At 41.6% G+C, this 25,877-nt stretch overlaps 1 protein-coding gene across 1 annotated transcript in view; it reads right to left on the reverse strand.

Moving 5' to 3' along the window:
* Positions 1-25,877, reverse strand: part of RNF144B (ring finger protein 144B) — a 65,036-nt gene that overhangs the window by 19,553 nt on the left and 19,606 nt on the right. Inside the window, exons 2-3 of the mRNA XM_081827629.1 lie at positions 20,125-20,229; positions 9,653-9,713 (exon numbers count right to left, since the gene is read on the reverse strand). Coding sequence (XP_081683755.1) covers positions 9,653-9,713; positions 20,125-20,229 — 166 coding nt within the window. The remainder of the gene's footprint in view (positions 1-9,652; positions 9,714-20,124; positions 20,230-25,877) is intronic.

Consider the following 25,877-nt stretch of genomic DNA (forward strand, 5'->3'; position numbering starts at 1 on the left):
TTTTCCTCTGCCTTCTTTATTTTTGATTCATGACAGAGACCTGTCTACTCAAAAGCACGCTTTCTGCTTTCTCAACTGGGTAACTATTAATTTGGTTAGAATTGCTGGAGATAAGCCTCTGGAGCTGTTACATTTGTGAGAGAACCAGATGACACTGAGCAAACATTACTTCTGCTTCTGAGAGTTATTTATAGCTGTCCATTTTTAAAAAACACATTTAAGTCGATAGGTTAAAACCATGAATAATAAAAAAAAAAAACCATGAATAAGCAGCCAATCCAATTTTGATCTGAAAGATTTCCAACTTATATCCAAATGATGCAAAAGATTTATACATGTAATAAGGCATTTATACATGAAATTTTACAAGGAGCTAAGTGAGCAGAGTCATAGGACGTAATGTGGGAATAGTCATCAAGGGCCTGATCACAGATGATGATGATAAGGCCTAAGCATGATGAGAAGGATGCCTTTTTTTTTTTTTTTGGTAGTTTTATTAACATAAATACAGTGTACACATAAGCTGTCTATTCATTTTCTTCACTATGCAGGCTAGCATTGGGAGTGTTGACTGTGAAGGCCAGCGGGGCTGCTCTTTCCACAATGGCTTTGAGGTTCTTAGAGGAGACATTTTGAGCAATCTCTGCACAGTAAGATTTGTTGCACATCAGCAGCTCTTCAAGCTCTTGACGTTGTAGACTAGGAACTTCTGAAAGCCACCGGACAGCTTGTGCTTCGTTTTCTTGTTGCTCCCATAACCAATGCTGGGCATCAAGATCCAGCCCTTGATTCTTCTGTGCACCCTACTGTCAATGTCTCTGGGTTTCCAACAGTTGCACTTAATTTTGACATATTGGTCTGACTGGTGCCAGATGAACTTCTTGGTCCTCTTTTTAACAATCTTGGGCTTCACCAGAGGTCTGAGGGCAGCCATGATGCCGAAGAGGAGATGGCTACTACCTCCACGGGCAGCACCGAGGAAGACAGGGGAGTGCCTTCTTGATTAGGGGAGAACCGTGATCTGATTGCCGTTCTTAGAAGATGACTCTGGCTACTGTAGGGAGAATGGATGGTGGTGGAACAAAGTGGCAACACAGATATTACAGTGATCTAATCTAAGATGATACACTGGATTAGATGTTAGCAGTGAAAGTACTGACAATTTGGAGCATACTTTGAAGGTGAAACAGTCAAGATTTCCTAGTAAAGATGCAGTTGGTTGCAGTCATCTCAAGTCAACAAGCACTGATCTAGAAAGCTTCCTGGAATGTAGTATTTATTGAATAAATGAAGAAGCAACATAACAGAAGTGTAAGAAATGGTATCAGATCAATAGACAATGGTAATAAAAGATAATGGCGGCATACAGAGCAAGGTTCTATATTGCTCGGCCCTGCATTCAGATATTTCCCGAGAACAGAAATAGAAACAACAGGAACAGGGAGATTTTTGTATAGGGCATCTTGGAGTCTCTTGGAGAAGAGCACCTCCCAAAAGAACAGGGATTCACACACACAAGTCTGGCCAGATTACACTGAAGAGCACAACATCTGCTCTTCAGATTGCTCGTCAGCCCAGCTCCTAGAAGAGCAGCTCCAAGTCAATGTCCATAGAAGCTAAAAGAGTCATTTTATTTAAGAATTACTAAAATTTCGGGGCGCCTGGGTGGCTCAGATGGTTAAGCGTCTGCCTTCGGCTCAGGTCATGATCCCAGGGTCCTGGGATCGAGTCCCACATCGGGCTCTCTGCTCCTTGGGAGCCTGCTTCTCCCTCTGCCTCTCTCTCTCTGTCTCTCATGAATAAATAAATAAAAAATCTTAAAAAAAAAAAAAAAAGAATTACTAAAATTTCAATATGCCATTAAGAGCACAATTTTGCTTTATTTCTGTCAGGTAACAGGATGTACCACGGATGGAACCTAGAGGCCAGATTACCAGAAAAGGAAAAAATACTGAAGGGGCATCAGATATTAGCAGTCCTAAACTAAACCAAAGAAGAACCAACTGATGGACACCAGGTGGAAGCCAAACTGCTGTCCGTGAACAAGGGCTTCCTCCCCCCACTCTTGACTCCACCCCAATGAGCTGAGAGGAGTCAGAAGACGGGGGCGGGGGGGTTGTAATAAAAAGTGTTTTAAAAATTTTGCATTAACCCCATACAGGTACAGGTTAAAAAAAAGTACACTTTTTATTACTATTATTGTGAATTCAATTCTAACTCCTGGCTCTTGGCCTCAGAAACAGAGTTTTTAGGTAGATAAACAAAATGCACAATTATCCCAAAAGTTTTTTTTTTTTTTTAAAGATTTTATTTATTTATTTATTTATTTGAGAGAGAGCATGAGAGGGGGGAGGGTCAGAGGGAGAAGCAGACTCCCCGCCGATGCAGGACTCGATCCCGGAACTCCAGGATCATGACCTGAGCCGAAGGCAGTCGCTTAACCAACTGAGCCACCCAGGCGCCCCTATCCCAAAAGTTTAAGGTTTAGTTTCTTCCTCCTTCAAATTTCTATTCCAAAGTTGGAAGAAAATGAACTCATGCATATTCAACTAATTTCTCCTGCATCAGCAGTGATGAAAGCTTCATGTAGCTCTGAGATGGGGCTAAGTTCGGGAATCTAGAAAAAGAGAAACCAGGGGCCGGTGTAAATCATTCCCAGTGGTGCCCCCTGCACTTTGACATGAACATGATTTAGCAGTGATTAAATGTAATGGACTTACATCAGAGACAGACAAATTCACAAACTTCAACCAGAATTTACTTATGAAAATTAAAACTGATTACTGGAGTAAAGCTCCATGACTGATCTAAGACTGCTTGTTCATATAAATTATGCAAGGCAGGAAATGCTATTTAAAGCTATTTCTACTTCTGTATCCTGACAATTATTGAGAAATAGAAACATTCTGAGAAAATAAAACTGCCATGAGACCTAAGGGCCATGTCTGACCCCAGTGATTGCCTTCAGTTTTCAAAAACTGATCTCAAGACCCTTGGTTTCCCCAACTGAAACTATCAGCATTAGGTATGCAGAGTTTGCTTTTTATTGTTGTAAATTCTCTTAACTAACACGAGTGGGTTTTCCTCCACCGTGAAACTGTGCCAAAAAAGATAGCCCATGATTTCTTATTGTGGGAAACATGATACATCCAAGCTAATTATCAGCTAAAATAAAACAAACTGTTTTAACTTTTATGACCTACTGCATTTTTAATTATGCCAAAGTTAATTTGCTTTCTGATATCTCAAAGAACAAAGGTCTTCTGTAAATAGTTAAAATGCAACTAAACTATACTGATCAGAATTAACATCTGCCATAGTAAATAAACTCCAACAGATGTGGCCATGAGGCAAGGGGATGCTGTCAAGATTGCTGAGGAGAAGCACAGAATTTCAAACCTGGAAACGTCTGAGTTTATCTAGTCTAACGCTGGTATGTTAAAACCCACAGAAGTTAGGAGTTTGCTTTACTTATGGTTAGTGAGTATATGCTGGGACTGGGCTGTTTTTTCTCCTAGAATACCATTCTCTATGTAAAAACATAATCATGTTATTAAATAGATTTCCATTTCCATTATCAGCACAGGAACCTTTTCTCTTTAAAGCAGCCACTTAGAATGTTCCAGGTCAGCAAGTCATGATCTCCTTGGAGGTAGACAGAGAAGGTGGATTTATGCTTTGAGTAACAGCATGAAGGAACCGGATATGGCCGGTGGTATAAGGAATTCGCTTTCTTACCACGGTGCCATACAACACTTTAGAATCTAGGACAATAAGGGTAGAAACATGCTGAAAAAGATACGGATTAAGATGAAAAGGGAACAAAAGTGGTATTATTGTCTTATACACTCAGTCGAGGTATGATCTGGATTCTAGAAGATGCCTTCTTCATTTAGTTTAGAAAACTGGGATAAAGATAAGATGCGGTAGAGGTAGTGATGAATAACAAAAACAACAACACAATAATGACAGTAATTTATTGAGTGCGCACGGTGACAGACACACAATATTAACTCACTCTTTACAACAGCCCTAGCATAAGCCTTCCATTATTATCCCCCTTTTATAGATGAGGAAATGAAGTGCACACAGGGAGAGGCAAACACTTCACACTGTGCCTCTCATTTGGGTCCCCTTTAGAAATGCCACCCTACTCATGATAAATGTCTTTTCTTGCAGATATGTTCATTTTTTAGCTGAAATGTCTAGAGGGTACTGTTCTAGATTTTTAGAACTGACCCACAAGAAAGAGTTGATGGTGAAGGAGAGGAAGTAGGAAGCTGAGGAGAAAGTGTTAGCGCCCAGAAGCACAGAACAGTTTCATAAGCAAACCCTAGACTTAGTCACACATTTACCGCAAAACACCAGAAAAGCAGGCTCAAAAAGAGAACAGGCAAAAGCTCACACACTCACACACACACACACACACACACACTAAGAATGTGCTTGTGATCACAAACTATGAAAAGGAAGATACCTAATGAGAGGTGGGGAGGTGTTAAAAAATCAAACCAAACTGACAGTAAGGTCGTTAAAGTATCCCACAGCCCTAAAAAGAAAAACACCAAAAGAAACCAAATAAGCACACATGGAGCTCTGGTGAGATAAAACCTTCAATGATTGGACACAAAAGAGGGGCAGGGAGCATTTCCCCAAGGACAGATAAAGGCACGAGATGAAACTCAAAGAGCCATATCATAAATGCTGAGACTCACAGTGGAAGGAGGCTGGGACAAATGCTGAAAACAGACGGCTTTCAGGGAAAGATGAAGCCGCGGCTTTCCGCAGAGTCTAGAAATGCACCTGGCACACAAGAGATACTCAGTCCACAAAAAAGTAGATACTGAAGACGTGAGCGAATGCAGTAGGATTAACAGATAACAGGAAAATAACTTCCTATTTTACTTCACTTCTTTTCCAAGGAGAACACTATGACACTTGAACCATTTGTAGGAGTTTCTAGCTGCTATATGATAATACAAATATCCAAGAACAGACATGTTAACCTACCAAGACATGGAAGCAGTTTGCAACTATAATAAGTAAAACAAGGTCACAAAAAAATAGGAAAAGTGCTTAAGGAGTAGAGATGGAAAATATTGACCCAATTTTCAAAAAAAAAATAACCAAAAAAACCCAAACTGTTTTGAAAAAGTAGATTCTGGGCAAGCAGATTCGAGAGACAAGCAAAATTCTAACATTAATCATCAGGCATCATGTGCTTTGAGAACCAGCAGAAAGCACAGCAGCGATCACTAACACATGCCAAACTTAGTATTCTCTTTTCTTTGTTAATATTGGAAGCCTGACACAGAAAAGGAAAGCCACAAACAGGGCAGTAGCCAACGGAAAGTCACAGATGGAAGGAGAGTGGATTCATAGAATAACCAATCGATGCCAAATGCCGTTTCTCCACTTTATGTAAACAGTGATGATTTAGGCTCATTCCTATTCGAAATATTTTTCCCCATGAAGACTTAGATGAAAACAAAGCTATAAAAGGCAAGCTAACCATATACGTAACATAAAGCAGAGGACAATTAAAACACGGATGACAACTAAAAACTGAGAACTTGGTAGGCAATAAGAATTGGGCAAAACTAATGAAAATTTTTGGAATTCGGATACAGGGCTGCCACTGATCTGATTCTACATTTTTCCAGAGCCACGACAATCTCTACTCTAGCTGAGAGTCCCACCGGTGAGTTTTACTTTCCACCAGTTAAGTCATTTAGCTCATTCACAACATTAGTATTTAAAGCATTCCAAGATTCCATTCTAAACAGTTCCACATAAAATACTCTCATGGCAGGGACGCCTGGGTGGCTCAGTTGGTTAAGCATCTGCCTTCGGCTCAGGTCATGATCTTGGGGTCCTGGGATCCTTGGATCGAGCCCCACATCAGGCTCCCTGCTCAATGGGGAGGCTGCTTATCCCTCTCTCTGGGCCCCTCCCTCCCCGGTTGTGCTCTCTCATTTTCTCTCTTAAATAAGTAAAATCTTAAAAACAAACAAACAAACAAAGAAAAAAAACCTTTCATGGAATAGACCTGAAAGTCACCCAGCTAATAAGTCTTGAGTTTGAGGTAGGAAGTCTACCGAGTAAAAATGAGGTATACAATTTAGATAAAGACTATGCCAATCAAGTAAATTCCATTATGTAACACTGTATTAATTTAAATTTACTCTTACTTGGCATGCCTATTTTCTTTTTTTTTAACACTTAAAAATGTATACTTTAATAAGCATATAAACAATTAAGTAAGCTTGTGGAGAAGCTGACCAAGACACATATATTAGGAAATACAGTTGTCCATCTAAATTTTCTAGATTTCTTTTTTTTTTTTTTTTTGCAGAGTATTTATTCAAGTTGTTTACTATATAATTTCGCTTGTGCCATTTTGGAAGCCCTTTATTGTAAAGACTACTTTTTTGTCTGATGACAAATGGCAGCCACACTGTAAGTGATTATTCTGGACCTCCACGTTGAATAAATTCAATTTCTTTATGAGATACAAGTTTCCTTCTGTATTTCTGAGGTAATGTTTTTATTATATCTGCAGTGTCTGGTGGACCCTGATGCATCAGCAAATCTGGGGATTTACTTCTCTTAGAATGCTGTGAAATTGAAGAGTGAGACGGTAGTCCTGCTGATTTCAAAACTTGTGGTATCATTAGGTTTAGGATTGTCTCTTCTGTCACAGAACCTTATTTTTTTTTTTTTTAAAGATTTTTTATTTATTTATTTGACACACAGAGAGAGTGAGAGAGAGAGCACAAGCACAAGGAGCGGCAGGCAGGCAGAGGCAGAGGGAGAAGCAGGCTCCCCATGGAGCAAGGAGCCCGATGCGGGGCTTGATCCCAGAACCCTGGGATCATGACCTGAGCCGAAGGCAGCCATTTAACCAACTGAGCCACCCAGACGCTCCTGTCACAGAACCTTATGAATGGAGTATGTGGCTTGACTACCTGAATGACCCTGCTAGCAGACACCATCTTGCTGCCCATCATGATCCCAGGATGGGGCAGCAGCTTCCGGGGCGCTCGCTAGGCACAGAGATAACAGGAGTCCTGGGCAGCTGGGGGCGGGCCCTCTGGCATGCCTATTTTCTAATAATAATTCTTTATTATGGATGATAATGAAGAAGTACATGAATTGATACTGAAGAATTACAAATTGCCTTCCAGAATCACCTCAGATCAAAATGTCTCTGGACCTTGGTTTCCTTTCTTATAAAATGAAGGAGTTGAACCAAATGGTCACCAGACTTAACATACTTCCAAATGTAATGTACTCCCATACTTTACAATAGTAAAAATGTCTTATTGGCAGTTCCTCGAACCCTAAACATAGAATTACCATTTGACCCAGCAACTCCACTCCTAGGTATATACCCAAAAGAACTAAAAGCAAGGACTCAAAAAAATACTTGTACCCCAATGTTCACTGCAGCATTATTCACAACAGGCAAAAGGTAGAAACAACCCAAGTATCCTTCAACAGATGAATGGTTAAACAAAATGTGGCATATACATACAATGGAATATTATTCTTAGCCATAAAAAGAAATGAAGTCCTGGGGCGCCTGGGTGGCTCAGTTGGTTAAGCGACTGCCTTCAGCAGTTGGTTAAGCGACTGCCAGGTCATGATCCTGGAGTCCCTGGATCGAGTCCCGCATCGGGCTCCCTGCTCGGCAGGGAGCCTGCTTCTCCCTCTAACCCTCCTCCGTCTCATGTACTCTCTCTCTCATTCTCGCTCTCTCAAATAAATAAATAAATCTTTAAAAAAAAAGAAATGAAGTCCTGATACATGCCACAACATGGATGAACCTTCAAGACATTATACCAAGTGAAATAAGCCAGACACAAAAGGAAAATATTGTATGATTCCACTTACATGAAATATCTACACTAGGCAAATTTATAGACAGTAAGCAGAGTACAAGTTACCAGGGGCTGGGGAAAAAAGGGGAAATGGGAAGTTATTATTTATAGTTTCTGCTTGGGGTGATAAATAGATGGGAGTGATGGTTGCACAACAGGCCACTGAATTGTACACCTAAAATGGGTGAAATGGTAAGTTTTATGTTTTTGATAGATGTTACCCTAATAAAAAAATATGGAATTATTCATATAGATATAGAAGCTTAGACACAGTCTGTGTGATGCTAGGCAGGTCTCAACCTCTGCAATTGTCACTTTCTTCATCTATAAAATAGGGATAATAAAATCCATTATCAATTCATGGGATCTGTAGTGGGACATGGGTATCTGTGAGAAAAAAATAAATTCTATGTATGAGTCAAACTGTTTGATCAATTTATAATGCATCAAAGCAAAGATACGCAAGACCACCTATGAAAGACTCACACATGAGAGAGAAATGTTCCTCTTTCCCCCATCTTACCTCTTAGACTTTACTAATCCAGATTTAAAAGTTAGCAATCAGAAAATTGTATGTTCATGCTAGATGAGAGTTTATTTTATATACGCAATGAGACAATGCGTTCTAGCGGAACAATTTTCTCCTATTTCTTAGATATAGAAAAGCAGACCATTTAGGGGTGCCTGGGGGGCTCAGTCAGTTAAGCATCCGACTCTTGGTTTCAGCTCAGGTTGTGACCTCAGAGTCCTGGGATGGAGCCCTGCATCAGGCTCTGCGCTCAGCAGGGAGTCTGCTTCCTCTTGCCCTCTCCCTCTGCCCCTCCTCCCACTTGTGCACGTACACTTTCTCTCTAAAATAAATTTAAAAATCTCAAAAAAAAAAAAAAAAGAAAGAAAGAAAAACAGACCATTTAGTTCAAGAATGTACAGAGTGTGACAGGAGGGAAATGGCTCCTTAAAAAAGATCTTGGTAAAGGATCAAAAAATAAATAAATCTGACAGATAAATAGGCAGTACAAAAAGAAAAGCTATATAGGGCGCCTGGGTGGCTCAGTTGGTTAAGCGACTGCCTTCGGCTCAGGTCATGATCCTGGAGTCCCGGGATCGAGTTCCGCATCGGGCTCCCTGCTCAGCGGGGAGTCTGCTTCTCCCTCTGACCCTCCCCCATCTTGTGCTCTCTCTTTCTCATTCTCTCTCTCAAATAAATAAATAAAATCTCTAAAAAAAAAAAAAGAAAGAAAGAAAAGCTATATAAATTACCCCAAGGCCAAAGTCAGAAAGAAAATGAGCCTGATAGATTGTAAATCGTATTAGAATGACACACACACACAGCCATCAGGGTGATTATAGGTGCGGTATCAAAAGAACAAATGGTGAATATTACAAGCAGCAGTAAAAATGTTTGGGTCGATGAAGGTTTTGAAGTGATCTTCAAGAGTGGGAAAGCCGGTGGTAAAACCCATTTGAAGGAACATACTGTTTTGTAAAACTACCCAACTTTTGAAGAACTTCTCTCACATGAGCCAAATCAAAAATATACAACAGCCAACATAAGGAAGCTTCTATTTCCTGCTAGTCTGCATTTTTTCTGCCTGTGGCTGAGAAAGCTGAAATGTTACATTGCAATTACAGTTTTTCCCCTTTCGGAGTGCCCTTGTGGCTTTGTTGACAGCCCACAGCCTCCTTAGCCTTCTATGGAGGTGAGTGTGAAGATGACACATAGAAAGCCGCAACTCACCGTGGGGACAGAAAGAAGAGGGCATACATACCTCGTTCAAATTTTAACCGCTGGTAAAGCTGAAACTGATCCACAGGCACCAGGCAGGCAATCTGAAACCAGAGATATTAACAAGATGAGGTCTCTGTCCTCACTGGGGCCCAGAGTTCCAGCCTCCTAGGACCTCTCCTTCTTGTCTGGCTTACTTTTTATCAGTGGTTTGAGAATTTCTTTTTCTCTCCACAGTTCCCATGGTAAGACAAGCAGCAATTCCTGCAGCAGCCCCAGTCCTCCGCCATGGCTAGGAGTCACAACTCAAGGCACCCACGACAGGACTCCTTGGTCAAATTCCATTCTTACCCTCAGCAGCTGCTAGGACCAGACAACCAAACTTTTGGACTTTCCCAATTAGTTATGTATATATATGCAAGATGCTTCTTTATCACTCCACATTCATTTAAGAAATGTTTAAAAGATTATGGTTCTAGCTTTAGAACCTTAAAAACTAAGGTCAGGTAGATCGTGCCTCAGGAATTATGAAAACCTCATTAGCTTCCTCAGGAATAGAACCTTCTAAGCAACATGGAAATCATTTCTTCAGACAAAAAAAAAAAAAAAATCACTTCAGGGGGCCCTTGGTTGTCCCTCATTGCCATCCATGTCTTGGTAGAAAAGAAATGCTAAAGATATTTCTTGTGGCTCGATTCCTATTTCCATTGCAGATGGCGATATGAACCAAAGGTTTACAAGTAAATGACAGTGATTCAGACCTAACCAAATGACATTTCAGATTAATCCTTTTAAATTGCATTTCAAAGTCAGATGCAGGAAAAGCTAACTGCTCTTAAACTGGCATTCTAAAAATAATAGTTCCATTGACGTCAACTATATTGATGTTGCTGAAAAGATTTATAACTGAGAAGACCCAAGGATTTGATATTAGGCTTCAAAACATTTAGCAAGTTGATACAGGACACAGGCGTAGGCTTGGCAATTCTGACTCGAAAGCATTACATATCCTTTGGTATAAAATATATCTAGACGGAAGTTCCTGCAACTAATGAAAGGAAGTCTGCTTTAAGAAAACAAGAGTAAAAAAATGAGGCAGTTAAAAATTGTACTTAACAAATATAGTACATTTTAAAAGCTTTTCAAAATTGAATCCTCCTCCTCACAAAAAAAATTCAATTTATTTTGCAAATGAATTAAACGAAGTTAGCTAAAATGTATGAAGGACTGCAAAACAGGCAAGTTCAGTCTTCTCCATTCCAAGTACAGTAAAACATAAATTTAATTTAGTTATAACATTTTTCTCCAGCTGGGAGGAAAAGGTTGCATTTTCATCTGGCACTTTAAATAACGCTCCTGAGCAATCACTGTAAAAAAATTATGGTTAATTTTATATGATGTGTGTTGTACCATACTTTTTTAAAAAGTGTGGTTAGACTTTGATTACACTGAAAGCCAGTTTTGTTTCATCTGTTATAATACTGCCTGGACATCTTTCTGAAAAGACAAAGGTGTCTCAAAAAAATTCTGAGTTGGAGACAGAAGACACAGGTAACCAAAGGGATGGGAGGCACTGAGGAATCTGAATTCAACTCCTGACTTAGTCACTGCTTCATTGTGGTAGAGGACAAATAATCTAATACTACTTCAACTTTTGGGCCAAGGTGACTTGGAGATGATGTTATCTTTTGCCCAAGAGATCTCAGTGAGAGTCTGTATATCTATTTTTAACCACCGCCCCCAAAAAAGGCCTTTGATTCTATGGGACAGTCCTGTACTCTACTTGCCCCTGTCTAAAACAGTTTCTGGACTGATGAAGAACTTCTTCAAACCCCTCAAAGTCAACTCCTAAAAATTCTGATTTTTTTTTCAATGACATGCAATATATGTATCAGCTCTGTCAAATACAATTGATGGAAGACGAAGCAAACAGGAGATAAAGTACTTTAGACACAGATGAAATGCTAATGAGAAAGGTGACACAAATTAATGCAGTAAAAAGTCAACAACAGTAGAGATGGATGTTTAATTTTAAATTAGAAAGATAAATTTCATCAGAGGACACATCACTGCCAACAGGGAAGTCAGAGGTCTCTAACTTTTTTGGTCTCTTATTCTACTTTAAATCTCCTATTTATTATTTTTTACAGATCAAAGATTTTTATGGAATTAAGACTTAATAAGGTAAATCAATTTTTTTCTATTGAAATTTGTGGTAAAAAAAAAAAAGTTAGTTCCATCACCACCATTCTCTTCCCAGACCCCACCACTTAGATTTGTACCTTCTCAGTATTCTGGTTGACAATGCACCAAGGGTAAAGCAGTGGCCAGAAACTTGGGGAGACAGATGAGGAAAGGGGGCAGAGAAGGAGCTTAAATTACTCAGAAGGCAATAAAGACACATAAGGTGGTTTTTTTTTTTTTAAATCTACTCCTTGGGAAAAAAAGAATCGACTCTTTGACCTTACCATTTGTTGGCTTTTACAGATTAGATTAGTTCTCTGAAATGTTTCTGTTATACCCATGGCTTTAGAGAAAGCTGGACCTTGTAAAAAAGACAATCCAAAGTATTAAATTCCCAGTTCCACTGCCATTTGGAGCTAAGTCATTATTGTTCAAGGTCTTTTACAATTATAAACCTGAAATAAATGTGTTAGGATGATTACTGAAGGCTCAATTAGATCACAGGTTAAAGGGCTACTGCTTTAAAAAACAAAACAAAACCCGAAACAATCACAAAGACTCTCAAGCTGATTGCAAAACTGGAACTCCAACAAAAGACATTATAAAGAGGTGTCTTGCGATATATAACTATTCTCTCCCTGCCAACAAAGAAATTCCAAATTGTTCAAAATCATATCAGAACATTCCTTTTTAACTTTTTTATTTTAAAATAATTTTAGACTGACAAAGAATTGTGAAACTTGGGTAGAGTTCTTAAATCCCATTCTCCCCAACTTCTCCCCAACTTACCTTACATAACCATAGGTAAGAATAATAAAATTTACACTGATATAAAACAAACCATCTGCGAGCCTTATTCCAAGCTCAAAAATTGTCCTACTTATGTCTTTTTTTTTTTTTTTTTTTCCAGTCCAAGATTCAATTCAGGATACCTCCTTGCATTTAGTTGCCGAGTCTCCTTAGCCTTCTCCAATCTGTGGCAATTCCTCAGTTTGTCTTTGCCTTTCATGACCTTGACCTTTCATGACTTTGAAGAGTACAGGCTAGTTATGTGCTACACTGTTCTCCGATTTGGGTTTGTCTGATGCTTTCTCATGATTAGGTTGAGGCTGTGCAGTTTTGGTAAGAATATCACAGAAGTGATGTTGAGCCATCCAGGAAGTACATGAGGACACCCATCTCATTACTGGGATTGTTGACTTTTTAACTTGGTTACGGTGGTGTCTACCAAATTTCTCCACCCTTTGTAATCAGCAAGTATCTTGTTCTTGTAGGTATACATTTTGAGATTCTGCAAATATCCTGTTTCTCATCATAACTTTGCTCCACTAATTGTTGTATCTATTGATAATTCTTGCCTACAATAGTCATTACTGTGATATTTGCTTAATGATGATTTTCTATTTCCATCATTCACTCTGTATTTGTTTATTAGAATTCTACTGTAAGAAAGAGCTGTCCCGGATGCCTGGGTGGCTCAGTCAGTTAAGCATCTACCTTCAGCTCAGGTCACGATCCCAGGGTCCTTGGATCCAGTCCTGCATTGGGCTTCCTGCTCAGCGGGGCGTCTGCTTCTCCCTCTGCCCCTCCCCACCGGCTCGTGATCTCTCTCTCTCTCACTCTCAAATAAATAAATAAAATCTTAAAAAAAAAAAAAAGCTGTCCCTTCTCCCTCATTTATTTATTATTCATTTATTTATTCAGGTCGCTATGGACTACTGATATTTATTGTATTCAGTGGGTTCTAATCCACTAATGACCAGCTCCACATTCAAGCTGTAAAAACAAAAATTTCCAAGTATCTTCTCAACCATCAAGAGCCCACTTCCATCAGATCTAAGAAATTCTTATCTTGATTTAAAGTGATTTTTTATTGCTATTTCTCTTTTGAAATTTATGTTAATCTGCCTGTTAAACAAAATTTCTCTCTCCTCCAATCCAAGCATGAAAGACCACTTTTTCTCATCCTCATCATTCTAGAAATTCTTTCCAAAAAGAAAGAAAATTTAAATCAAAGAGAAAATAAACTCAGTTTTAATTTTAACAGAATAAAAGCAGTAACATCAGAACAAGAAGAACAAATAGCTACTAATTGCCCATAATTGCACTCTGTTTTGTTTTGTTTTTCCTGGTAAAAATGAACCTGAGGATACTTATTAAATACTCAGTTCCTACTTTACTGGAAGTGTGGTTTTCCATTCCACTCCAACCATGGCACAAGATAACCAGGGCATTCAGAATATACATACACACGGGGTGCTGTAACTGTTATACATGATGGTTAACTGGATACATCTAACATTCACAATTGAGAAGAACAGGGAAAGTGAGGTATACCTTTGTTGACTACATTAACTATGATCATAACATCTAAGCAAGCATCACCACCTACATTGACACTAGCCGTACAAAAACTAAAGGAAATGGGGGTGGGGGGAGGGGAGAGCCTGTTTGCCAGAGAAGCATTTATGCTGAAAGTGATGTGTTCCCATAATACTGACAGTTGGCCAATATCTTATATATAAAATACAATATGTATATAAAAGATTTTTTTAAAGCTTTTATTTATTTGAGAGAGAAAGTGAGAGACAGAGCATGAGCGGAGGGGGAGGGGCAGAGGGAGAAGCAGACTCCCCGTTGAGCAGGGAGCCTGATGTGGGGCTCGATCCCAAGACCCTGAGATCATGACCTGAGCTGAAGGTAGATGCTTAACCAACTGAGCCACCCAGGTGCCCCCATATAAAAGATTATAATATATATTAGGAAAATGAAATGGTTAAAACATTGAGGTTAGGGTTTGGCTTCATGCAAGTACCACTCATCAAGGTCTGGAAAGCCAGGACAGAAAAGAAAAAGAAGAAAGAAAAGCCTAGTCTTCACTTGAGTTTGGCCCTTTAAACCATACTAATGCTACAGTTGCTTTAAAACATTAAAGAGACCAAAGAATACAAGAGATCAGTATAGGGGCGCCTGGGTGGCTCAGTTGTTAAGCATCTGCCTTCGGCTCGGGTCGTGTTCCCGGGGTCCTGGGATCGAGCCCCGCATCGGGCTCCCTGCTCAGTGGGAAGCCTGCTTCTCCTTCTCCCACTCCCTCTGCTTGTGTTCCCTCTTTCGCTGTGTCTCTCTCTGTCAAATAAATAAAAAAAAAAAAACAAAAAAAAAAACCAAGAGATCAGTATATTTGAAGATGGAATTGACCACGAGGGGATCATTAGAGCATGTCAAAGCTTTGGCAATGTTTGAGGTGCTATGACTTGCAAAAATACTTGCAAGAGAAATAGTCCTAGCTGTATGGATAAGTGTCTTATCACACTGATACAAAAACTACCCGGGTTTCCGGTCTCAACCCAGAAAATAAGAACTGCGCTTCCTAACCTCCTCCCATTCATCACTTGAGTGTACTAACCAAGCTCACATCTCCTTCTGTCCAGGCCAGATACTGAAACCTGCTGGAAAAAACAAGACGGCAACACTGTCTGAGAGCCTGAAGGCAGGGCCACCTGGGAAGTGAAAAAGATGGCGGGAGCTGGAATGCCAGGCGGAAATTGTTCCCACCGCTCCCTGAAGAGGGCCGCTTTTGCTGTTGCTTTTTCCCCTGTTCTCCAGAGGCTTCAGGACGCCCTCCCACATCCTCCTCTGCCTTTCTCCCGTGGCTCCCCCATGGGTAAAAGGGATTTGTCCATGTGCCCACCCATGTGATGCGTTCAACCCACTGCTGCTTACCCTTCTTATAGTTGCCTTTAGGTGAAGAAGAAGCTTAGAAACAGAAACATTATTCTCCACTTAGATGCAGTTTTTTTTTTTTTTTTTAAAGATTTTATTTATTTATTTGACAGAGAGAGAGACAGCGAGAGAGGGAACACAAGCAGGGGGAGTGGGAGAGGGAGAAGCAGGCTCCCCGCCGAGCAGGGAGTCCGATGCGGGGCTCGATCCCAGGACCCTGGGATCATGACCTGAGCCGAAGGCAGACGCTTAACGACTGAGCCACCCAGGCACCCCTCTTAGATGCAGTTTTAAAGCAAAGCTTTAAATCCATTCCAAAGCAAAATTCAACTGGAACCCTAAAAATATCTATCAACGCTGGCAGGGGCAGATTCCTTTATCCTTCGCCACCCCAAGGTTCGACTCTTGTCCTGCTAACACGCTTCGCAGCCAAAGGTTATTACAGACATACTTGGTCCCTTCCCATTCAGATCCTTAACCCACAGCAACAGGAACCTAGCTGCTTGGCTGGGCATCCTTATCTTCCCTCTGCCCCACCTCACACTGTGATGCTGGGAAGGAAGAGTGTGACGAGAGGACACAGCAAGTGGGGGCTGTGCTGAGGGATCATATGCGGGGAGCACGTGGCTCGCTAGAACTCCAGCAGCCTTGCCCAGAGCCACCCTGATAAACATGCGACATGAGTAAAATCTGTATTTATTTTGCAAATGTAGCTTCAAATTCCTTAGTACTCCACACCCCCCTTCCTCTCTCCTAGTCCTCCACAGTGCCCCACAGCCTAAGCCCCCTCCTATAGAAATTCTGGAGCCCCCATTCTTGGCACAAGCAGCTGCCCCCATCCTTGCTCTGGGGCATGGGGGGGGGGGCGGCTCTAGCAGGAAGATGCAGGCTGGTCACTTCAATGCCCCAGGACTTGGAAGGAGACTTGGTTGTTGAGAAGCTGTTCCCTGCCTTCCACTGCCAACTGGCAGAGGGAAGAAGTTGAATTTCTCAGGCCATGTAATGGTAGGTATGCGCTCACCGCTCAAATTTTACTGGGCCGCGACAAATGGCTCAGGCTCCGCCAGAGGGGGAAGGCTCGTGACTTCCCTAACACGGTAAGGGAAGAGCTCCAGTAGTCATCACCTTTTTAACAGGGCTATGAACTCCCAGGGCCTTGCCTGAAGTAATGCTGCCAGAACAGTCTGCCTCCCACCTCTCGTAATTCCATAGTTGACAAGATTCCCGGATCAGGTACATGAGAAAAGCCCACCACCAGCTGAAACTACCAGATGATGCAGGGAGGGCAAGTTTTACTTTTCCAGGGGCCCCCAGCCTCCCACCAGCTTGCGTGACGTGGAAGCAAAGGTGCCTTTTCTACTGTTTTCCTCCAGAAGCAAACAGTACTTGGATTGGGCATTAAATGCTTTGCTAATGGAGCTATTGCTGATGAATAAAAGTTCAGGGGCAGAGCCACCGCTGAGCTCATTTGGAAGCAGTAAGAAGGCAGGCAGGACCCACAGTGAGCAGGGGCAGATGCAAGGAACATGGGCAACCACATGGGCTAGATCTACATTGGAAAGCATTTGGAGCAAAGAGCTTAAATGCCTGGGGTCCTCTGAAGATGAAGAAATGTCCTACCTACATGCATTTTATAAGACAGTGAATGATGAAGAACCATGTATTTTAACATAAACAGCAGCTGCACCAAGGGAACTTGAGTCTTAACCAGAACTATTTTTAACATGCAAAGTATATTTATGTGTTACCTGTATAATTAAACATTTTTTAAAAGTCAGAAGAAATAGTCGTAGAGACAGAATCCAGTCAAGCATAAGGCGGATAAGCCCCATTATGATATACTCAATCATATCTGGATTAAGAGCTCCCTATTATAGGGGCGCCTGGATGGCTCAGTCAGTCAGTTAAGCATCCGGCTCTTGATCTCAGCTCAGGTCTTGATCTCAGGGTCAAGAGTTCGAGCCCCACACTGGGCTACACACACACACACACACACACACACACACACACACACACACACACACACACAAAGCGGGGTGGCGCCTGAGTGGCTCAGTCGGTACCTGCCTTTGGCTCAGGTCGTGATCCCTGGGTGCTGGGATCGAACCCCACGTTGTGCTCCCTGCTCAGCGGGAAGCCTGCTTCTCCCTCTCCCTCTGCCACTCCCCCTGCTTTGCTTTGCCTGTCACCACAGGATGACATTGTGGGATTGTTTGGTTTCCATACAGCCTAAAAGTTAAACTGTTTTTAGAGTCAAACTGGGTACATGGAAGGAGTACCGGGAAAGTGGGATAAGAATGTATGATGGGAAAAGGGTAAGAAACAAGACGGAGGGGAGAACTGCAGGTGAATATGAAAAGAAAATTCTATACTAAGAAAATCAGAAAAGTTAAATTCTGTTCCAGAGAGCTGCGAGACAGACTCTCCTCATCCACTTGTCTGAACACAGTAGCTCTAACATTTGATACCCGAATTGTCAACGGCTAGTGGTTACCATTCATTTAAAAGTCTACAACAACGCCATGCCATTGAACTTTCTGCAATGTTGGAGACGTCATATTCGGTGCTGCCTAATCTGGCAGCCATGAGCCACATGTGGCTACGGGGCACTCAGGACATGATTAGGACAACCAAAGGAATGAATTTTTAATTTTATTTCATCTTAATTTTTTAAAGATTTTATTTATTCATTTGACAGAGAGAGAGAGAGAGCACAAGCAAAGGAAGTGGGAGGCAGAGGGAAAGGGAGAAGCAGACTCCCTGATGAGCAGGGAGCCTGATGCAGGGCTCAATCCCAGGATCCTGGGATCATGACTGAGCCAAAGGCAGACGCTTAACCAACTGAGCCACCCAGGCGCCCCTAATCTTAATTAATTTAAATGTAAGTAATATATGGAACAAGCGACTACTGGATTGGACAGCACAAGGTCTAGGATACAGGCCTGTGGTTAATCTCACTTGTCATCAGGTTAATGTCACTCTGCTAGATCAGAAGCTCCATGAGGATAGCACTGGGCCGATCTTACTCACCTCTCTATCCTGACCTGGAACAGGGCCTGGCACACTCTGCACACTTAATAAACACTGCTGACTGATCAGAATACGACAGAAGCAAATCAAAAAGGAAGCACCTTTTCTAGAAGGATTATGCATCAAAAGATGCTCCTGAACACCCGAGTCCTACTTTAAAACCCACTTCCAAGTTGTATAGCTCACCCAATCTTTCCTCACTTTAATTTCCTTCTCTACTTTACTCACACAAAAGAAAGCAATATTTCTCACCACAGGATGACATATTCAATATTACTTTTTTATCAAAAACATCCCATTATTTCCTGATTTTCCTAAAATGAATCACTTCTAAATCTTCTGTGTTTAGATATGCACCCTTGGGCAAATTACTTAAACCCCCTGGGCGTCCATTTCTAAGTCTGTTGAAGGGATTAGATGGTAAACCAGCTATGAAAGCACCTAATGCACAGCAGGTGAGCTATGTTTGCTATGTTTGCTGAACGAATGACTTATTTCCTCTGCTTCTTGGGACCTCTTCCCATAACAGAATCCATAATTTTCTAATAAGCCAAAAGCAAAGAAGTAAATGGAGCAATGCTTACAATCTTCCCAAAGATGGGCTAGCATTGGTTATCTTCTGAATTAAAGGGAGCTGTCCCGGGGGCCTAGGTGGCTTAGTCAGTTAAACATCTGCCTTCAGCTCAGGTCACGATCTCAGGGTCCTGGGATCGAGTCCCACGTCGGGCTCCCTGCTCAGCGGGGAGCCTGCTTCTCCCTCTGCCTCTTCCCTCTGCTTGTGCTCTCCTTCTCTCTCTCTCTCTCTCTCACAAATAAATAAAGTGAGCAGGACCTGATGATTAAAAGCAGATTCAAGGGGCACCTGGGTGGCTCAGTCGGTGAAGCATCTGCCTTCTCCTCAGGTCATGATCCCAGGGTCCTGGGATCGAGTCCCGTATTGGGCTCCTTGCTCAGCGGGGGGCCTGCTTCTCCCTCTCCCTCTAGCCCCGACTTGTGCTATCTCAAATAAATAAATCAATAAATAAAACCTTTAAAAAAAAAAAAAGTAGATTCAAGGGCAAGCTCCTGATTGGGGACTGAAGAAACAAAGGAAAGGGATTTATCACAATCTTAAGAAAATGGGAGAACTCATTCAAAAAGGATATTTCTGATGCCTGATAAACATCAAATGAAAGGAAATGATTCAACTCCGTCTACCTTTGTAGAATTGCAGTACTTTATATTGTCTATAACTGGTTAAAATCTGTCATCTGTTTATCTTTAAAGTATTAACGATCACAAGACCACTCACTCTTCAGCCTCCAAACGGCACATCTGGTAAACCTGATTTCTAGCACCTTCGCCTATTCTAGAGCTTCTTCAACACAAAGATAGCATTTATCAATAGAACTGAGGTAAGTAACAGTTTTAACAGTCTGTATGAAGAATCCATAGGTGTGTGGCAATAAAGTACTCCTTTAAAAAGTAAGCCTCTGTATTTTGTTTCTAGACCCCCCGCCCCGGCAGGGAAGTACATAGTCAAGATCCTAGGGAATAACGTCAACAGGCAAGAGGGAAGGTCATGGGACTCGTGCATACCTCCGCTTCCTGCAGGGTCCCGTGGTTCAGGCACACTGTGTCGGGGCAAGCAATGGGAGACCCACAGCCTTCTCGGATGGCCAGCTGCAAGTATTGTTTCAAGCACTACAAGTTAAGAAGAAAAAAGACAATTACCCACTGCCTTACAGTAGCACAAAGGTCCCATAACCACCATCGCCTCCTCTTCCTTCACTGGCAGTCCTGGGGCTCCTGAACTCGGGAAACCAAAGTTATCACCCGTGTGAACACTAAGAGCCATCACTTGGGAAAGAATGCAAGACAGGTGATTAATTACGTATGACCTCATCCTAAGAATACTGAGTTTATGCAAGGCAACAAGTCAAATTCCTGCATACTCACACATTTTATCCACCACGGATGTGGGACAGAAGAAACCCTCTTTTGCCCTGATGGTAAAAACCTTCTTTGTCTTTTTTCTTTTTATTAACTTATGTGACTTCCCAGTTCCATTTTTACTTAATGGTCCTCTCCCTCAAAGTTTGCCCAAAAGTAGAACCATGTGACTCTCATGCTGAGCTAGCCAAACAGAATCAAAATACAGTTGACCCTTGAACCACACGGGTTTGAACTACGCGGGTCCACTGACACGCAGGGTTTTTTCAATAAATACAGTACTGTAAGTGTATTTTCTCTTATGACTTTCTTAACATTTTCTATAGCTTACTTTATTGTAAGAATACAGTATATAACACATATACAGAATATGTATTAATCAACTGTTTATGTTATCAGTAAGGCTTCTGGTCAACAGTAGGCTATGAGTAGTTATGTTTGGGGGGAGTCAAGTTATATGTGGATTTTTGACTGCATGGGGGGGCCAGGCAGTGCCCTGAACCCCTGCATTGTTCAAGGGTCAATTGTAAGAGTAAGGCACTGACTGATCTAGGAAAACTCATTTTATTTTATTTTATCTATCTGAGAGAGAGAGAGCGCAAGTGGGGTGGAGGGCACAGAGGGAGAAGCAGACTGCCCGCTGAGCAGGGAGTCGGACATGAGGCTCGATCCCAGGACCCTGGGATCATGCATGACCTCAGCTGAAGGCAGACACTTCACCGACTGAGTCACCCAGGTACCCCCATCTTTATTCTTTTTCCCTATCTGAAAATAAAACGAATATCACAATGGCATTATTTCAGGAAACTAATCATGTATTTACCTGATTGAAATTACTGTTACAATGTACTACTGAAGTAATGACTAAAGCAAAGCATTTAAACCGGATTTGTATTTCTTCACGTACTTAATAATTCCCTTCTTCAAGGAGTCCGTTTTTTCCCCCTACGCCAATCATCACAGAAAAAATGAGAAAGTAACCCAAATATCGAAAATAGAAGAACATGTAAATAAATGATGCTAAATTCATATGATGACACGCTGAAGAATCATGAAAAATATTTTCAAACGATGTTTAAACACATGGAGAAAATGCTCCTGATTCAGTATGAATTGGAGAATAAAAGGTGTCTGGGAACAGGGGTCCTCTTGCGGAGCTCTTCCTATAATTGGCTGCGCTGTAGGTGCTATATTTTACCTCTTATTTTCTTGTTTGAGAGAAGGGTGAACAATTACTTGCTCTAGCAGTTTTGGTGCCAGACACGGTCGCTCGTGCTAAGAAGACTGGGAAGCAGAAGAGAGCCGAATCAAGGAGACACGGGGAAGAATTTCGGTGCACACGCAACACTTGAGAGGAGGGAGCAAAGCTGGCTCTCAAACAGGAGCGTCCCACCCAAGGACAAATGAATAAATGATGCGAAGGCCTGTCCGCCGGCTCTGTTCTGAGGACCTCTCTGCACTCCATCCTTTTTCTGGAGATGCAAATTCCAGGGAGGCTGGAATGGAGGTGTGTATGCTCCACATACACCCCGGCATCAGGATGGCTTTACGCGTCCCGAATGCAACACCTGAGAACGTGAGATGCCGGGGTGACCACCTTGAGCTCCCCGGCTGCCACTTGAAATGTGAGCAGAAAGACTCTAAGAATGTATGGTCTCTAGGCTCAAGGGGAGGGTATGTGGGAAAACAAAGTGAACCGTCGTGCAGCGAGCATCTATCAGAATATCTGGGCATTAGCCACGGTGCCACACTAGCAAGTGATGATGGGAAAGTTACTTAGGCTGTGTCCCAGACCTGCTTCCCCTCACCGAAAAACCAGAAACGATAGTATCTGTTATGGTTACCTCACAGGGTTTAAAACCCACACACATACAAAACACAAACCTGAAATTTTACATATGGGCGCCCTTTGAAAACTTCACAAATTGCAGAATATTTGGTTTTATTTCTACTCTGCTTCACTTGATCTGAGACTTTCTATCAAAAACTTTGTGGGGAAATGTTAATCCTCTGACCTTCTGTGATTATCCTTTCTCCACTCCCTTCGGAGAACCAGTTAAGCCGCTGTGGTCCAGAAGCGTCATAAACAGAACAGATATTTGCAACAGGACAGCATACACACCTCCATTCCAGCCTCCCTTTAGAACTATTTGCATCTTCAGAAAAAGCTTAGAGTCAAATAGAAACCAAAAAGACTATGTGAGTCTTTACAGGCAAAAAAAAAAAGCATTTCAACTTCTTTTGCAAACTTGTAAAGTGGAAATCTAAGCTTTCCCAAGAGTTTATCATAGATGTCCTATTTGGTTTTTTGGTTTTTTTTTTAAGATTTTATTTATTTGTCAGCATAAGCAAGGGAAGCAGCAGGCAGAGGGAGAAGCAGGCTTCCCGCTGAGCAGGGAGCCCAACGTGGGACTCAATCCCAGGACTCTGGGATCATGACCTGAGATGGAGGCAGATGCTTAACGGACTGAGCCACCCAGGCGCCCCTGTTCTATTTGTTAATGTAACATTCTTAGGTGTTGGATCCATGACGTGTAAACCCAGTACCTTCTGAAGCTGCCAACAAGGACTCTCCTGGCCACAATATTACATGACCCGTGATTTTAGGAGAGAAGTTAGAGCTGTATACACGGGCTACAGGGCATAAATATATATATGTGTGTATATATATGTATATATACACATATATACATATATATATGCCCTTTTTTTAATTCTAAGAAACACTGGTTCAGGATAGAGATGTGTCGCACAAGCAACTGAGTATGGGGATAGCATAGCGTGCATTTCTAGTCCGAGGCCAAGAGGAACAACAACCAGCCCTGTTATTGCTTCTTGTTGAATTTTCCAGCACCTTACGTTCGTTCTGTGTCTCGTATCAGCTTTCACTAAGAATTTAATCTCAAGCCCTCCCTCTCTTCCCCAGTACTTCTGGCTGAAGCACAAAAGAAGCAAAAACATTCATAGGAACCCCCCTGCAAACCAAACCTAAGTAAATGGGTAACAATTCTGGAAGAAACAGGCATCTGTTTCATCTGACTATAAATAAAAACAGAAAGAAAGAGGGGGAAAAAAAAAACTGCCATCATGTGTATTATCTTGTTGCCCCACTAGAAATTCAGCTAGAGGGCGCCTGGGTGGCTCAGTCGGTTAAGCGACTGCCTTCGGCTCAGGTCATGATCCTGGAGTCCCGGGATCGAGTCCCGCATCGGGCTCCCTGCTTGGCAGGGAGTCTGCTTCTCCCTCTGACCCTCTTCCCTCTCGTGCTCTCTGTCTCTCATTCTCTCTCTCTCAAATAAATAAATAAAATCTTTAAAAAAAAAAAAAAAAAAGAAATTCAGCTAGAAGTACAGGGACGTGGTCTTATTCTCTGATGGATTCCAGAAAAACATGTAGAAGGTACTACAAAACACATGACTGGGTGACTTAATAAGTTCCAAAATCCTCTCCATCCCATGTCCTAAGTACTGATTAGGCCTATTCACCTCTATCAATCTCTTCTGCCCCATCCTTAGACCACTTTCCATTACCTCTTACCTGGGTTTCTGCCTTAGTCCATTCACTAGTCTTCCTGGATCTGTTTTTGCCTCTTTCTAATAATTTTCCACATTGCTGGCAGAAGGAACTTTAATAAAATCTAAATCTGATCCCTTCTGTCATCTGCCTAAAACCCTTCCAAGACTGTAAATACTCTTTATGTCTCCTTTGTAGCACTTATTACAATTAGGACTTAAAAATTAGGTGGATATAGGGGCACCTGGGTGGTTCAGTCAATTAAGCATCTGACTCTTGATTTCAGCTCAGGTCATGATCTCAGGGAACTGGGGATGGAGCGGGACTCATGTTGGGCTCCATGGTGGGTGTGGAGCCTGCTTAAGATTCTCTCTCTCCCTCTGCCCCTCCCCACATCTTAAATGCGCGCGTGCATGTGTGCGTGTGCGTGTGTGCTCTCTCTCTAAAAAATTAGGTGTATATAATTATGTACCCCCCAAAGTCTCTCTCCCCTCAGTCCACCTGTCAACATTACCAGAAATTTCAGCCTTTAGAAGTCTTTGATTAAAACCTTCTCTCTAGAATAATCCTGTCACCATTCACAAATAATTAGGACAGGAGGATAGTCAGATGAGGTTGTAGTTTCCTAGCAGAGGGCAGAGACTTGAAGAAAAGGATAGAAGACAGTTATGTTTCTGTGGACAAGAAACACTGGAAACTATGGGACACTAATGGGAAGGGCAGCCAGGATATTATGATTTGTAATAAGAAATACAAATACATTCTTCCTATTTCTAGCACAGAGCTTCTAAAACCCTTGGAATCTCCTAAGTGGTGGGAGAGAAAAAAAGTGTCTTTTGTTAAGGAGGTGACTTTGGGAATGCCCCTAGGTCATGTGGGGACTGGTTGCCAGGGGTACCAACTCTGTGAGTAGAGAGTTGGAACTTTTAGTCCTATCCATTGACCTCCAGGGAGGGGAGAGAGGCTGGAGATTACATCATTGGCCACCAGTGATTGATTCAATCAGTCATGCCTATGGAATGAAACCTCCATAAAAACCCAAAAGTCTGAGTTCAGAGAGCTTACTGGTTGTTGAACACATGGAGATTTGATAAGAGGGCTATATTTAGGAGGACTTGGAAGATCCATGCTCTTTCCCCACACCTTGCCCCTATGCATGTCTTCCCTCTGGCTGTTCCTGAGTTACAGCATTTTATAATAAACCGATAATCTAGTAAGTAAAATGCTTCTCTGAGTTCTCAGAGCTGCTCTAGCATGTTAATTGAAGCCAAGGAGGAGGTCATGGGAACCTATGATTTACAGCCAGTTGATCAAAAGTGCAGTTAACAACCTGGGCTTGTGACTGGCACGCAAAGTTGGGAGACTTCTTTGATCCAGACTTGTTTGGATAAATGTCTATTCCTATCCTTTGCCCATTTTTAATTGGGTTATTTGTGTTTTTATTACTGAGTTATAAGACTTCTTTTTATGTTCTGCAGGTGTCCTGTATCAGATATGATTTACAAATATTTTATCCCATATTGTGAGTTATCTATTCATTTTCCCCGAGGAGGTCCATCGTAAAGGTTTTTAATTTTGATGATATCCAATTTTTTTTCTTATGTTCATGCTTTGCCTAAGCTGAGGTTATGAAATTTTTTCTACTTTCCATATTTTCTTCAAAGAGTTTGCAAGTTTAGCTCTAACAGGTAGGCAGAAGCCATTTGAGTTAATGTTTGTCCACAGTATGAGGAAACAGTCCAACTTAATTCTTTTGCAAATGGTATCCAGTTGCAAATGGTATCCAGTTGTCCCCCACACTATTTATTGAAATACTACTCTTTCCCCCTCTTTGAACTGTCTTGGCACCCTTGATGGAAATCAGCTGACAGTAAACATGAGAATTT

The sequence above is a fragment of the Leptonychotes weddellii genome, chromosome 8, assembly GCF_054177405.1.
Source record: "Leptonychotes weddellii isolate Sample4059 chromosome 8, ASM5417740v2, whole genome shotgun sequence".
In the NCBI taxonomy this organism is placed as follows: Eukaryota; Metazoa; Chordata; class Mammalia; order Carnivora; family Phocidae; genus Leptonychotes; species Leptonychotes weddellii.